This window comes from Schistocerca piceifrons, chromosome 2 (genome assembly GCF_021461385.2).
Source record: "Schistocerca piceifrons isolate TAMUIC-IGC-003096 chromosome 2, iqSchPice1.1, whole genome shotgun sequence".
Classification (NCBI taxonomy): Eukaryota; Metazoa; Arthropoda; class Insecta; order Orthoptera; family Acrididae; genus Schistocerca; species Schistocerca piceifrons.
The window spans coordinates 859,353,557-859,368,303 of record NC_060139.1 but is presented as its reverse complement, the minus strand read 5'-3'; the positions used below and the strand labels follow the sequence as shown (position 1 = coordinate 859,368,303).

Here is a 14,747-nt window from a genome sequence, read left to right as displayed (position 1 = left end):
CAAGCTGTCATTCATTACACCAACTAGAAATTTCATCCAAGTCACCTCATATCCTCCTCCTATCACTCAACGATATCTTCCCATAAACCACAACATCATCAGCAAACAGCCGCAGATTGCTGCTCATGCTGCCTGTCTGACCTTTTGTATATATATAGAGAGAATAAGGCTGAGCATCTACTGGAACTGTATTCGTCTGACTAGTTCAACAGCTGATTAATCCCAAGACATGCAACATTGTCCAACATCCACTGGGCATCAATTTAGTCACATATGCCTGTAAATGGCCAGCTGTCAGATGGATCCCAGTGAAATGGGACTGGTCAGACATAGTGTTACAAGCAAGCACCTGTTGTTACTTGTGATTGGGTGTGCTTCGCAGTTTGATTGAGCACAGGTCACTGTGAGATATGCAAAACAAGAGGTGTCACCACCATTACTTACATAGGAAACTATGGTTGAACGCTGCAGAGGACATGAGTCTGGAAGCCAAGTGGAAACATTAGTCATAACATGGCTAAAAACACAATAATTTGTGATCAGGATTATTGAATATGTGATGTGTGATGAACAGTGTATGTTCAGTAAGTCTGTTTAATCATTTGTTAGAAAGAAAACCTTCAACCAGGTGTTCACTCTATGTAATTAGTAGGGCCCGGATTTTACGAGGGCCGTTCAGAAAGTAACCTCCGGTTGATTTAAAAAAAATACACCAAGTTAAATAAAAATATTTTAATATATACATCTTACAACTACATCTTTGCACTATTTTTCTACATAGTCTCCATAGCGATTGAGGCACTTATCGTATCTCTTCACAAGCTTTGAAATTCCGTCTGCATAAAAATCACCCGCTTGTGCCTGGAGCCAGCCTGTGACCGCATCTTTGAGCTCTTCGTCGTCATCAAACCGCTGTGACCCGAGCCATTTCTTCAAATGCATGAAGAGGTGATAATCACTTGGCGCCAGGTCTGGGCTGTAAGGTGGATGGTTGATAACGTCCCACTTGAAGGACTCAAGAAGGGCCGTTGTTCTGTGAGCAGAGTGAGGACGGGCGTTATCGTGCAAAAAAACGATACCGGAAATCAGCATACCACGGCGTTTGTTCTGTATAGCCCGTCGTAACTTTTTTATTGTTTCACAGTACACGTCTTGATTAATGGTCGTACCACGTTCCATGAATTCAACCAACAACACCCCTTTGGCATCCCAAAACACCGTTGCCATCAATTTTCTGGCAGAAAAATCTTGCGAGGCTTTTCTTGGTTTGGTAGGCGAATTTGAATGTGTCCACATCTTTGAATGTTCTTTTGTCTCAGGGTTCACGTGCTTAATCCAGGTTTCGTCACCGGTCACGATTCTGTTTAACAATGGCTCTCCTTCGTCCTCATAACGTGACAGAAAGTCTAATGCAGAGGCCATTCATTGAGTTTTGTGGTGGTCGGTAAGAATTTTGGGCACCCATCGTGCACAGAACTTACGGTAACCCAATCTTGCTGTCACTATCTCGTACAAGAGAGTCTTAGAAATCTGTGGAAAACCAGTAGACAACTCCGACATTGAGAAACATCGATTTTCACGAACTTTTGCATCAACTGTCTGAACGAGTTCGTCAGTCAGCAATGATGGTCTACCACTCCTCTCTTCATCATGAACGTTTTCTCGTCCACTTTTAAATAAACGTACCCATTCACGGACAGCTCCTTCACTCATAACTCTTGGTCCGTACACGGCACAAAGCTCACAATGAATAGCTGCTGCAGAATATCCTTTGGCTGTAAAAAAACCTTATGACAGCACGCACTTCACATTTGGCGGGGTTTTCTATTGCAGCACACATTTCAAACTGCCACAAAAACTAAACTAGCGCAGGTACGACGTTCACTCGACCACGGCTTGATGCCGACTGACCTGTTGAGTGCGTGAACGCACAGATGGCGTCACTACTCCCCCCACAACCGGCACTGTGACCAATCGGAGGTTACTTTCTGAACCGCCCTCGTAATTACCTAAAAAACAGTGAAATATGCAAGCATTTATGACCTAAAACGTACATAAATATGACCTTAAAAAATAAAATATGACTTAATAGAAGTTTATTAATAGAAGTTTATTTAAAGCATTCTTGTTTGTTTATTTAATTTTTTATTCACCATGAAGTAATACAAAATTCACTTCTCAAAATATTGTAAGTATAGTTCTTTCTTTCTTTCTGTAGGGTTTGTGGCTAATTTGCACCTATTTTTTTGAATGTCTGAGTGCTTTATTTTCTAAACTCAAAGTACAGTGAAAAGATCATATATTGGAACATAAAACAATGTTTTTATTTCTGCATAGTATTTAAAGTGTTTCAAATTATTTAATACCATATGTCAGTCTTCAGTATCTGCAAAGTTGCACTGGATCACAAGATGCATTTTCAGGTTTTCCGTGGTCAAAGATCTACGGTTGTCGCCGGGGATAGTTTTGCACCTGGAAAAGCTCGTCTCCTCTCCACTTCACAAGACGTCACTGGAGCATAATTGAAGGCAGCCAGGTCACTGGAGTTCAGCTTTGTTTCAGTACCTTAAAATGTTGCGGCATTCCCTGAAAGACTGTAACTAGTTTTGCACGGTGTAGAATATCCAGGATTCCGTTGGAGAACACTTTGCAATTTGGTTTTCACTTTGTCAGCAACATGACCACGAGCTCGACCCAGCTCACTCTGTACATGTTGCACAGTATTCAGGGCCTCAGATAGCTGAGTGCCAACAGCTTCCAGTTGTTTGATGGCTTTTGATATCACTGAAAAATTGGTGTTGATGTATGCCAAGTTTCGAGACAATGTATCTGTTAAAACTTCTTTCAGAATTTTGATAGCACTTGATTCATCGCTATCAAGCTCACAGAAGATTGTCTTTATTTGGGTGTAGTTGGTGCAGTAATACTCAGCAGCATTAAACCAAGAACCCCATTGTGTAAGAACAGGTTTAGGTGGGAGGGGCATTGAAGGTAATTCGTGCGTCCTGTAAGATACGAGAAAAACGGTATATGCATTTTTGGCAAAAGTTGACAGAAATGTGACCTATTACATTAAAAGTTAGCTGCAATATGACCTATTACTAAAATTTGTTGAAATATGACTTTATATGCACAATCAAAATACATTTTTCGGCACTAAAATGCCTAGATTTGTGTATAAATTGTTCTAAAATTCACCCTATAGTTCAGAAAAAAATATGACTTGTCATTAAAATCCGGGCCCTAGTAATTGGTATACTGTGAAGTACTGAAACTACTTTCATTTGTGCTCCTTCCCTGAGCAAAACAACACCATAAAATTATATTGGATGGAATATACTGCACTGACACCGCTGTTCTCACTCTTAGAAGTGTTTCTTCTTGTTGATTGTGTTAGCTGGCAACCAAACACAGCTCTGCTGTTTCTTTCCCCTCCTTGTCATTTATGATGTTGTGTACCCAGCATATACATTTGACTATAATGTCGGCATTATTAGGCTTACCAATTTCACTATTTTTTTGTAGCAGTCTCCATCCACTAACCATTATTCCAAACACATTCCATCACTTGTCAAACCTTAGAAAGACACTTGTTGAAAGTAGTTAGCAATGGTTTACACTCAGACAGTGGGAATCATCTCATCAGGTAAGTCTTCAGTTCAGTTGCCTTGTGGCTGACTGGTTGTCAACTGTATGTCGGATGTTACTCAACTGTAATGGACAAGCTTCATCAGTTGGCCGCAGTTGTACAACCGTGAAAACAACCTGTTTGTTGGCCGAATATGTACCTAATGGATGTCCAGGCTAAGAGTGGTACTAACACCGAGCGGGATGGCGCAGTGGTTAGACACTGGACTCGCATTCGGGAGGACAACGGCTCAATCCCGCGTCCGGCCATCCTGATTTAGGTTTTCCGTGATTTCCCGAAATCGCTCCAGGCAAATGCCGGGATGGTTCCTCTGAAAGGGCACGGCCGACTTCCTTCCCAATCCTTCCCTAATCCGATGAGACCGATGACCACGCTGTCTGGTGTCCTTCCCCAACCCAACCAATCAACCTAAGAGTGGTACTGTCATATTTCTCTGACAATACCCTTATCTTTGGTGAACACTAGCTGTCAAGGACAACATACTGGGTTTTATTACTTAAGAAGTCTTCGAGCCACTCACATGGGAAGCTTTTGCGTATGCTCTTATCGTCATTAAAATTCTACTGTGGGTGACATGTCATACACTTTCTGGAAATCAAGGAATATGGAATCTACCAGTTGCAATTCATCCATGGTTCGCAGGATATCATGTGAGAAAAAGGTGAGCTGGGTTTCACGCAAGTGATGTTTTCTAAATCCGTGCTGATTTGTGGACAGGAGCTTACTTCGAACTGATGATATGTTAGAGAATTCTTCAGCATACCGGTGTTGAGGATATTGGTGTGTAATTTTGTGGGCCCATTCCTTTAACCCTTCTTATGTATGTCACCGGTGTTTCTTCCAGTCACTTGGGGCTTTGTGTTGGGGGAGATACTTGTGATAAAAGCAAGCTAAGTAAAGGGCCAATGTCGAATTGGGGTACCATCCAGACCCAGTGACATACTTATCTTTAACTCTTTCAGTTGCTTTTCTAAACCAGGGATGCCTTTTATTGCTTCCTTCATACGGGAATCTGTGTGACGGTTAAACATCGGAATGTTTGTACAATCATGTCCTTGTGCATGAATAATTTCTTAAATATAAAATTTAAAAGTTTGTCTTTCATTTTGCTGTCTTCTATTGCCTCACCAGACTGGTTAATGTGAGTGACTGGATAGAAGCCGTTGACTGTCTTAACGATTTTACCTATAACTGAAATTTTGTCAGATTCGCAGGAAGATCTTTTGCTCAGGTATGACGATAGTAGTTGTATGTTTCATGCATAGATCTTTTTTCAGACACGTGAATTTCCAACAACTTTTACCTGTCATCATTTTTGCATTCTGTTTTAAACTGAGTGAGGTGGGTCTTCTCCATCCATCCACTTACTTGGCTCATAATTCTTCAGACAGCAACTTCAGTACCTTTAAACTTCACCCATAATTCCTCTATCTTCATCACACTGGAATTAAATGTCCATTCATTGTCTAAGTATGATGCTAATAACTGGTTATCTGCTCTTCTAGCAAAAATAATCTCCTAGATCTCTTGAATAATTTACTAACTTTATTAGCCATTGCCGATATGAATGCATTGTGATCTGTCTCTATGCTGACACCATCGATAATGTCAGCCGTGTTTGTACCTGCAAGGTGTAAAATATTTTCATTGTAGGTGGGCTGTCAGACTAGCTGCTTAAAATAATATTCCGAAATTGTGTAAGAAAGCACTTTCAGGGCTGGTTCTCCATACCACGTGCAGTGAACCCAGAGATGTACCCATCTATACTCAGTAAATTAAAGTCACCTCCAACTAATATTTCATGATCTGGGGATTTCCAAGCTAGTGAGCATATACTTTCTTTGAATGATTCAAAAGACAATATGATGAAGTTGGGTGGCCAGTAAAAACATAAGAAAATTAACTTGAGTTTATCTAGACTTCTGACATGCGTCCAGATAAGTTCCCAGTAGAGACAATATTTGTGTGTAGACTGCTATGAACACCCCCCCCCCCCCCCCCCCACCATCTTTTCAATGCCTCGATAAATATTTCAGAGCTTTGTACTCCAGGTTTTATCCAGCTCTTGGTTCTGAGATTAATTTGAGTGCTACAACTTTACTGGAGTGCAGTAAATTCAGGAAATTTGTCACGATTACTTAAATGATTTACTGTTTAAATTTTGACGGTCGAAGTTTCTTTACTTTGCACGCAATATGATTTTGCTCTCTGCATTGGCTGGTGAACATTCTTCAGAGAAGACCATATGCACTCCACAAGTACTCTACTACCTGAGTAGCTACTTTGTGTAGTGCACCTCTGTCCTACCCCGTAATGTAAGCCCAGAAATCTGCAGCCACAGCTGTCACAGAATCAGTGAAGCCTTGGGATGAGACCCTCCACTCAGCTCCAAACCAAAGGACCCTAGTCAATTCTGCATGCTTCAAATTGTTAGCTGTGCTTGTACCATGTGTGCAAGGCCAGCAATCTTCACCATTTGCAACAGCTGCTTATATGAACTGAGGCTGCAGAACCCTAGTGACAGATGTCAGTGGAGCTGAGGTGAGCCACAACTTGCAGAAGACTGGACCCTATACATTCAGTAGCTGCAGGCAGAGCCCCCTTCACATCTCTGGTAAAGCCCCATGGCAGGCATAACGACTGCACATTTGATTTTTCCCAGCCCTGGACACTATTTGCTTAAGGACCTCCTTAATGCACCTAACATTGGAGCTCCCAAAAACTAGCTAATTCCTCCCCCCATGTGCCTTCTCAGGCCCTGCTGAAGGAGCACGCACCTGTCCACTCACAGAGTGTAAGAGCAAGGACAGAGGGCCAGCCCCCACAATGACTGTCTCGAGTGATGCAAACTTGTTACCACCTGCCACTCACCCTGAAGTGAGGGTAAACACAAAATTACACCTTTTAAATACAAAAATACGCAAGGAATTTAAGAATTAAACTATGAAGAAACACAGAAAAATATAAAAACATAACTTTCTGCTTTGTTAGTGTGTCCAAGGTGGCAGCTGAAAGCATAACTTTGTCAGCAATAGTGCTACCAATACAGTATAGCCTGTGTTAACGCCTGCTTGACATCCATCTGTTAACAGTGTGTTTGCACAGCTACATTACTTTGTCTGTGCACATATCCGATATAGATGTTGACTGTGTTTTATATTCAGTAGCAATAATCAGTAACTACCATCCATTTTCTTCTCTCCTGTTAACTTTTCGTGGTTGACTCATTAGTCAAGTAGCCATACTAGTTCCGTTACTGCTTCTGCCATATCCTTCTGTGTATTTTTTTTTTTAAAGGGGGGTGAGGATTTGGGCAGGGGGTCAGAGTGCTACAATTTTAGGTGCTGGTGGACCTTTTAGGTTGTATGTTTGTGGTCCATGATCCTTTTTTGTTCCTGACATATTTTCCAATATTCCCTTGCATTGGACATCTTCATTGGTGCTCATGGTTGTGCTGAAATGCCAGTACTCAGCAGAAACTGGAGAACCTCACAAGATGTATCTGGATTAAATGTTGGGAACGAAATAGTTTTATGGACCACAACCGTAAGATGTGGAAGGTTGACCAGTAGTAAGAAAACTCATGAAAGACTTCACTGTATGTTACATTTTTTTTATATATGTGCTTCAAGAAAGTTTTGAAGAAAATTACAAGAGTTTCCTGTTGTAGGCTGATTTGTACTTGTTACACTGAAAATTTGTCTGTATATCTTTCACTGTTTTTATATATCATAGAATGACCATTGTCAGTGTGTCACCATCTTTTGTCATTATTTGTTATGATATTTCAGGTGTCTGAAACTGTCAGCCGTCGAAATTTATTTGAAGCTGAATTCCTGATAGCTCTTTGCAGATACCTTTTGCTTCAAGGATATGAAGAAAGTGAAATTACTATCCTTACAACTTATTCAGGACAGATGTTCTACTTGAGGAAAGTAAGTTATTATGAATAATTTGTTTCTGATATTTTGTGGGAGATGTTCTGTTTGGCAGTTTCGTGTACAGCACGTGGTTAAAATAAAATCAGATATAAATGAAAGCTCCAGATCATTTAAGTTAAATGAAATTCATGTTCTTGTTAGTAATATCAGAATCAAGATATGCCTTGCAGAAAAATATTGTTGTAGCTTGAGTCATTCACCTATGGCGAGAACATCCAAAGAGCCACAGAAAGAATAGTCACAATAAGCAATGTTATAGAGCAATGAAACAGAGACATAAATAGAAAAAAGTTATGTTATGCTGAAGGTCAGGAGATAGTGTTTATAGAGTGTTATTTTGATTTTTCTAGTCTCTTCCCTTCTATTTGCCTTCTCAATTACTTTAGAAGAAGCTTCTTTGAACGATACATTCAGACTGTGACATTACCTGACAGTTACTGCTGAGTAGTTGCTCTTCTAAACAACATCCCATATGAGTAAACCTGTTACGACTTTGCCTGATATTGCTTGTACTTATGGTGCTGGGGCTGTGCATGGCTCTGTTTAAAAAGAATAGCTTGATGTAGCCATAGAGTCGAGCTGCATATATCTACTTTCTAGCTCCACAGCTAATTTGCTGGAAATTAACATGTAGCTGTGATCCTGCAGTCAAGTAGTGTTTCCATTGGCTAGAATTGCGACTTAATAAAATACATAGAAATATAAAATAAAAGATAAATGAATAATTTAATAACATGTGTTCTACTCTAACATCTGTAATTGATAAAGACAACAGAGAATTACATTGAATAATGTATAGTCAAGAAAAGACATCTCAAATAAAAGGGCAGTGGTCCTACAATATCCAGTTAAAATTTGGATAGAAAATACCCTTACCTAATGCAGTAAAGTTATGTTGAGAGCAATATGAGAATGGTAGCAAAATCGCCAAACTAAAAAGTCATCAAAGACTTGCAAAACTAAGTCCTTTTCATAATCTCAAAACACAAAATATTCATGTTATAACTTCAAGTTTAACAAATATATTTCAAGGAAGACGCAATACATGAAAGTCACAGATCAAGTAAACAGAGTAAGATGTGTGTACACTTTAACAGTCAAATCATAACTGAGTCCAAGCCTAGCGGCCGCTGGCTGGCTGGCCGCTTAGGTGGCGCTGCTGCTGCATGGCTGGCAGACAGCGCCGCATGTAGAGGACGCACGTAACTGCGTGGCGGCACTTTAAAAGATCGGCGAGTCACAACACTTTTCCCCCTTTCGAATCTTTTGCACAGGTCTTGATGGAGGTGGCCTGTAGATTGCTAACGTCCATAGGTGTTGTTTGACTGGCCGTAAAGTCTCGAGGAGGAGGCTTTTCGTACGGACGGAAGTGTGCTCGATGATAATGGGTCGAGATGACAGGAGACATGGGGGTCGAATCTGCTGGGGCCCCGTGCACCAATCTGCCCGTTGCGGCAAGTCCGGTTGTTATAACAGGATACACGGGCGATGTGTCCGTGTCCGTAGGAGGAGGAGGCGAGTAGAGTTGCTCCGACAGATGATTGTCATCTGGTTCCTGCATGGGCACATCTCCTGGTGGCGTCAGTTCTTGTGCTGGCACCGATATGATGGTGAGAGTACTGCGTCGTGAGTAATGAGAGATTCCAGTATCCCGAGCGTCAGGTAGAGCCGAAGATGTTGTAGTGGCATCCGGAACAGGCGTTGCCGGCACACGAGGCCGAAGCCGGTCATGTCCGAATGACACACTACAACACCCGTGTCCATCTGGATTTCATACAGGCGTTGGCCACGGTGTCATAAGATGCAGCCAGGACTCCATTTTGGCCGCCTGCCATTCCCCGTACCCATACAAGGTCGTCGGCGGTGAACCGGCCAAGCGAAGGCACCCGCGGCCATGAGGTGGAAGGTCGCAGAAGATGAAGTAGTGTGCGGGGCTGTCGGCCACAGGTCAGCCGGGCTGTGGTCGCCCATGGGGGTGAAACGGTAAGAAGCCAGAAATTGGAGAAGCATATCATCAGCAGAAGAAGTCAGGAGTTTCCTCATTTGAGCCTTAAATGTGCGGACCAATTGTTCAGCCTCACCGTTTGACTGTGGATGGAACGGAGGGGCCATGACATGCATGACGCCGTGACGGGCCCAAAAATCCGCAAAATCGGAAGAGGCAAATTGCGGACCATTATCAGTAACAAGAGTAGAGGGAAGGCCTTCCAAATAGAAAATTCGAGCTAGAGCATTGGTGGTTGCCGCGGTGGTAGGCGACGTGCAACGGACAATGAAAGGAAAGTTAGAGTCGGTGTCAATAACGAGAAGCCAATAAGTACCTAAAAAAGGTCCTGCGAAGTCAGCATGAATACGCTCCCAGGGCTTCTCAGGCGAAGGCCACGGTTACAAAGATGACTTCGGGGCGGTGGCCTGTGACGCACAAGGGCCACAGGTAGCGACCATGTGTGCGGTTTCAGAGTTGATGCCGGGCCAGTACACATGACAGCACACCAGAGATTTTGTGTGAGACACACCCCAGTGCCCTTGGTGAAGGAGGCACAAGACCGAAGCATGCAGAGACGCAGGTACCACAACATGCGGTGAAGCATTGTCGGTGGAAAGGAGGATAACACCAGCCCTAGCCATGAGGCGGTAACGCAAAGCATAGTAGTTCCGCAACGGATCAGAAGTCTTAGCAAACGGACGATCTGGCCAACCCTTCTGAATACAGCATAGAACCCAGGAGAGGGTAGGGTCAGAACCTGTAGCAGCCACCAGCCGGTCCCTGGTGATGGGGAACCTGTCCACAACCCGCTGCTCGGCAACATCCTGTTGGAAACACAAAAGTTTGTCCCTATTGAATGCCAGATCAGGACCCATGGGAAGGCGAGACAGTGCATCAGCATTCGCATGTTGAGCTGTCGGCCAGAAATGAATCTCATAATTGAAACGAGACAAGTAAAGAGCCCAACGCTGGAGGCAGTGTGCAGCCTTGTCGGGAAGTGACGTTGAAGGATGAAACACTGAAACAAGTGGTTTGTGATCCGTAACAAGATGAAATTTGTATCCATAGAGAAAAACACCAAACTTATGAAGAGCATAAATAATGGTCAGAGCTCCTTTTTCAATTTGAGAGTACTTTTGTTGGGCATCCGTGAGCGTTTTGGAGGCATAAGCAATGGGTTGTTCAGAACCATCAGAAAAACTGTGCGCAAGGACTGCACCGACCCTGTATTGAGAGGCGTCCGTGGCAAGAACAAGATGTTGGCCAGATCGATAAGTGGCCAGGCACGGGGCCTGTTTCAGCATAGTCTTCAATTTCTGGAAAGCCGCATCGCATGATGCGGATCAGTGAAAAGGCACGTTTTTATGCAACAGGCGATGCAACGGCTGAGCCACCGAAGCAGCAGACGGTAAAAACTTGTGATAGTATGCTATTTTCCCCAAGAAGGCCTGCAGTTCCTTACCAGATGTAGGGCGAGGAAGGGCATCAATCGCAGCGACAGTTTGCTGAAGTGGACGAATACCATCCCGAGAGAGTTGAAATCCCAAGTACGTGATAGATGCCTGGAAAAAATTTTGATTTCTGAAGATTACACTTAAGACCGGCAGTCTGTAAGACATGAAAAAGTGTGCGGAGATTTTGAAGATGTTCGTCAGTGGTGGAGCCAGTGACAACAATGTTGTCCTGGTAATCTATACACCCAGGGACAGCGAGCAATAATTGTTCCAAGAATTGCTGAAAGAGAGCAGGAGCGCTGGCAACCCCGAATGGCAATCGTTGGTATTGATAGAGGCCGAAAGCCGTGTTAAGGACCAGAAACTGCCGGGAAGCAGCGTCGAGACGAAGTTGATGATAAGCTTCTGACAGGTCAATTTTAGAAAAATACTGGCGTCAAGCAAGTTTAGTGAACAGTTCTTCAGGACGGGGCATAGGGTAAGTGTCGATGAGGCATTGAGCATTTACAGTGGCTTTGAAATCGCCACAGAGACGAATATCACCATTTGGCTTAGCAACGACGACAGGAGAGGACCACTCACTGGAAGTAACAGGAAGCAAGACCCCTGAAGCAGTGAGACGATCCAGCTCCCGTTTGACCTGATCACGAAGGGCCACAGGAATGGGCCGAGCCCAAAAAAACTTAGGCCGAGCAGTGGGTTTGAGCGTGATACGAGCTTCAAAGTCGTTTGCACGGCCTAACCCAGGACAAAAAAGGGATGCAAATGTCGTCGACAAGGAATCCAATTGAGCATAAGGAATAGCATCAGATATGATATTGACAGAGTCATCTATGGAGAACCCAAAAAACGCGAAAGGCATTGAAACCAAAAAGATTCTCCACGTTACTATGGTCGACCACAAATATGGGAACAGTGTGAATGACAGATTTGTAAGATATCTCAGCATCAAATTGTCCCAAGACAGAAATCTTCTGTTTATTGTTAAGTCCGTAATTGCCTAGTGACAGGTGACAGGAACGGAGAACCCAACTGGTGATACGTCTGAGAATTGATGATAGTGGTAGCAGAACCAGTATCCACCTGCATGCGAACATCTCGACCAAGTATTCAGACAGTGAGGAATAACTTCCCTGAAAGGGAAGAAGTACAATTAGCAGACAACACAGAATCAGAATCAGCGTCATGTTCATGAACATCATGAATGCGGTTGGATTTGCAAACGGATGACACATGACCCCCCCCTTTTTTTTTTTTTTTTTTGCACAAGGCCCAACATTGTGGACAATCTTCTCGTGAATGTTTCGTAAAACCAACATTGTGGACAATCTTCTCGTGAATGTTTCGTAAAACCTGCGGACAGAAAGGAAGTTGCCGGGGGTTTTTCTGCAGTTTCTGAGAGGTTTTTTACAGTTAGGCCAAGGATGCGCTTGGGAGCATACTGTGGCCACGTCGACAGGTGGGGACACACCACACGCTTTGTCAACATCGCACAGAGGTTGTATTTCCCTGACGTCGCTTCATGCCTCTATTTGCGCTCCAGCAGCGTGAGAAATTTCAAAAGACTGAGCGATGGATAGGACTTCATCTAGAGTCGGATTTGCCAACTGATGGGCACGTTGCCTAACTTCTTTGTTGGGTGCTGATCAGATAATAGCATCCCGTACCATGGAATCTGCGTAGGATTCTTTGTGAACTTCAGTAACAAATTGACACTTTCGACTGAGGCCGTGAAGTTCAGCAGCCCAAGCGCAATAGGATTGATTTGATTGTTTTTGACAACAATAAAAGGCAACACGAGAGGCTACCACATGCGTTTGCTTTTGAAAATAGACGGACAGAAGGGAGCACATTTCAGCAAAGGACAAAGACGCAGGATCTTTCAAAGGAGCCAATTGCGACAACAACCGATACATTTGGGGTGAAATCCATGAAAGGAACAGAGACTTACATGTTTGTTCGTCCGTGACATGAAATGCCAAGAAGTGCTGTCGAAGACGTTTTTCGTAATCAGACCAGTCTTCCGCCGTCTCGTCGTAAGGAGGAAAAGTAGGTAGAGACAACGACGAGAGACGCCCCGCATTTGATGCTGCGACGAAATCACGAATCGCATTTGTGAGAAGCATTTGCTGTTCTATGAGACCTGGCAATAGTTGCTCTAAAGTAGCCATGGAAACATGTGGCTCAACGATGGAAAAGAAAAATCACTACCTCGTCGCCAATTGTTATTATTTCAAGTTGAACAAATTTATTTCAAGGAAGACGCAATATATGAATGTCACAGATCAAGTAAACAGAGTAAGATGTGTGTACACTTTAACAGTCAAATCATAACTGAGTCCAAGTCTAGCGGCCACTGGCTGGCTGGCCGCTTAGGTGGCACTGCTGCTGCATGGCTGGCAGACAGCGCCACATGTAGAGGATGCGCGTAACTGCGCAGTGGCACTTTGAAAGATCGGCGAGTCACAACAATTCACCAACTCAAAATAGTGCAGAGTTCAACATGATTATTCACAAATGATACAAAAAACAGTAACTCATACTCTGTTGATTCTCAGTTCTGTACATCAAGCAGCAAAAGTTAGAGTGTCCAACTCTGGAGCAATTCAGAACTGTCGAAATCTAAAGTCACTTCAAAAATTGTATGGTAGTGGCCATTCACCACCAAGAATCAAACATCTCCATGGTTTAATACCACTCATTATCACAGGCAGGCCTGCCTTCTTGGAGATCTCGACATAAAGTGTCCAGAATTGTGCCTTTGAGCTCTTCAATTGAAAAGTCTCAGTCTCCACGTGGCTCCAGCAGTGTTCTACCATTGTCCAACTCTCATTAGCTGAAGACCATCCCCACCAAAAATACATTGTTCTCAAGCTCTACAGACATGATTTGACTCAATTGATCACTTTCTTGCTCGAAACTAATATATTATAACGATATTCAAATAAAAGAAATGTTATGATCATTCAGTTACCTTCGGACCCTTTACAATAAATATAAGTAATAGTTGATTCATTAATAAATAAGCTAGCATTCTTGGGCAAGTGCGCTCAAATTAATTGATAAAAAATTGTCATTAAATACAGTTTAAAAAGTTATTTAGGCCTGCTTGTCAGAAGAGTCTTTTGGCATTCTTTTAGAGATGTGGTGTCTGTTAAAACATACTGTTGACCACTTTTAAATTAGCACACTTCTTTAATAGAATTTGCAATCAACATTTAAATGAAATTGCTGGGAAAATAGAAACCTATTCATTAAACAAAAATGCAAGTTTGGGAAAAATGAGGTGGATGTATTCATTTGCTGTGTAAGTGCTCAGATATGATGTTCTAACAAAAGTTCTAACAAACATTTGCACAATGAAACAGGTATAAAAGACATAGTAAATCAGTAAATAAAATAGATATGTATCTGTAGCTTTCAGCTATGATAGCTATAGTGTAGTGCTGTCATCTGAGATTCTGTTTGTTCAAATGATATGAACATTGTATAAATGTTTATTCACTGTGAAATATTAAGTTCTGTATTTTTAAAGTCATTGAAATATTGTTGTGTCATTGGATGCACCACGTTTTATGTGAGATTGCAGATGTATTCAGATTTGCTTTAATATTTTATTTGAGTTACTGTCAAACCTCAGAGGGCTGTAACTTGGCTATCTTTAATAGTGTCTGACACTCCGCCATCTCCTGAAGCGTGTTCTGCACAAAGGCAAT

General features: G+C 42.5%; 1 protein-coding gene across 1 annotated transcript in view; it reads left to right on the top strand.

The window, feature by feature from the left end:
* LOC124777816 (NFX1-type zinc finger-containing protein 1-like) overlaps positions 1-14,747 on the top strand; it is a 279,974-nt gene that overhangs the window by 113,312 nt on the left and 151,915 nt on the right. The window contains exon 6 of the mRNA XM_047253337.1: positions 7,441-7,584. Coding sequence (XP_047109293.1) covers positions 7,441-7,584 — 144 coding nt within the window. The remainder of the gene's footprint in view (positions 1-7,440; positions 7,585-14,747) is intronic.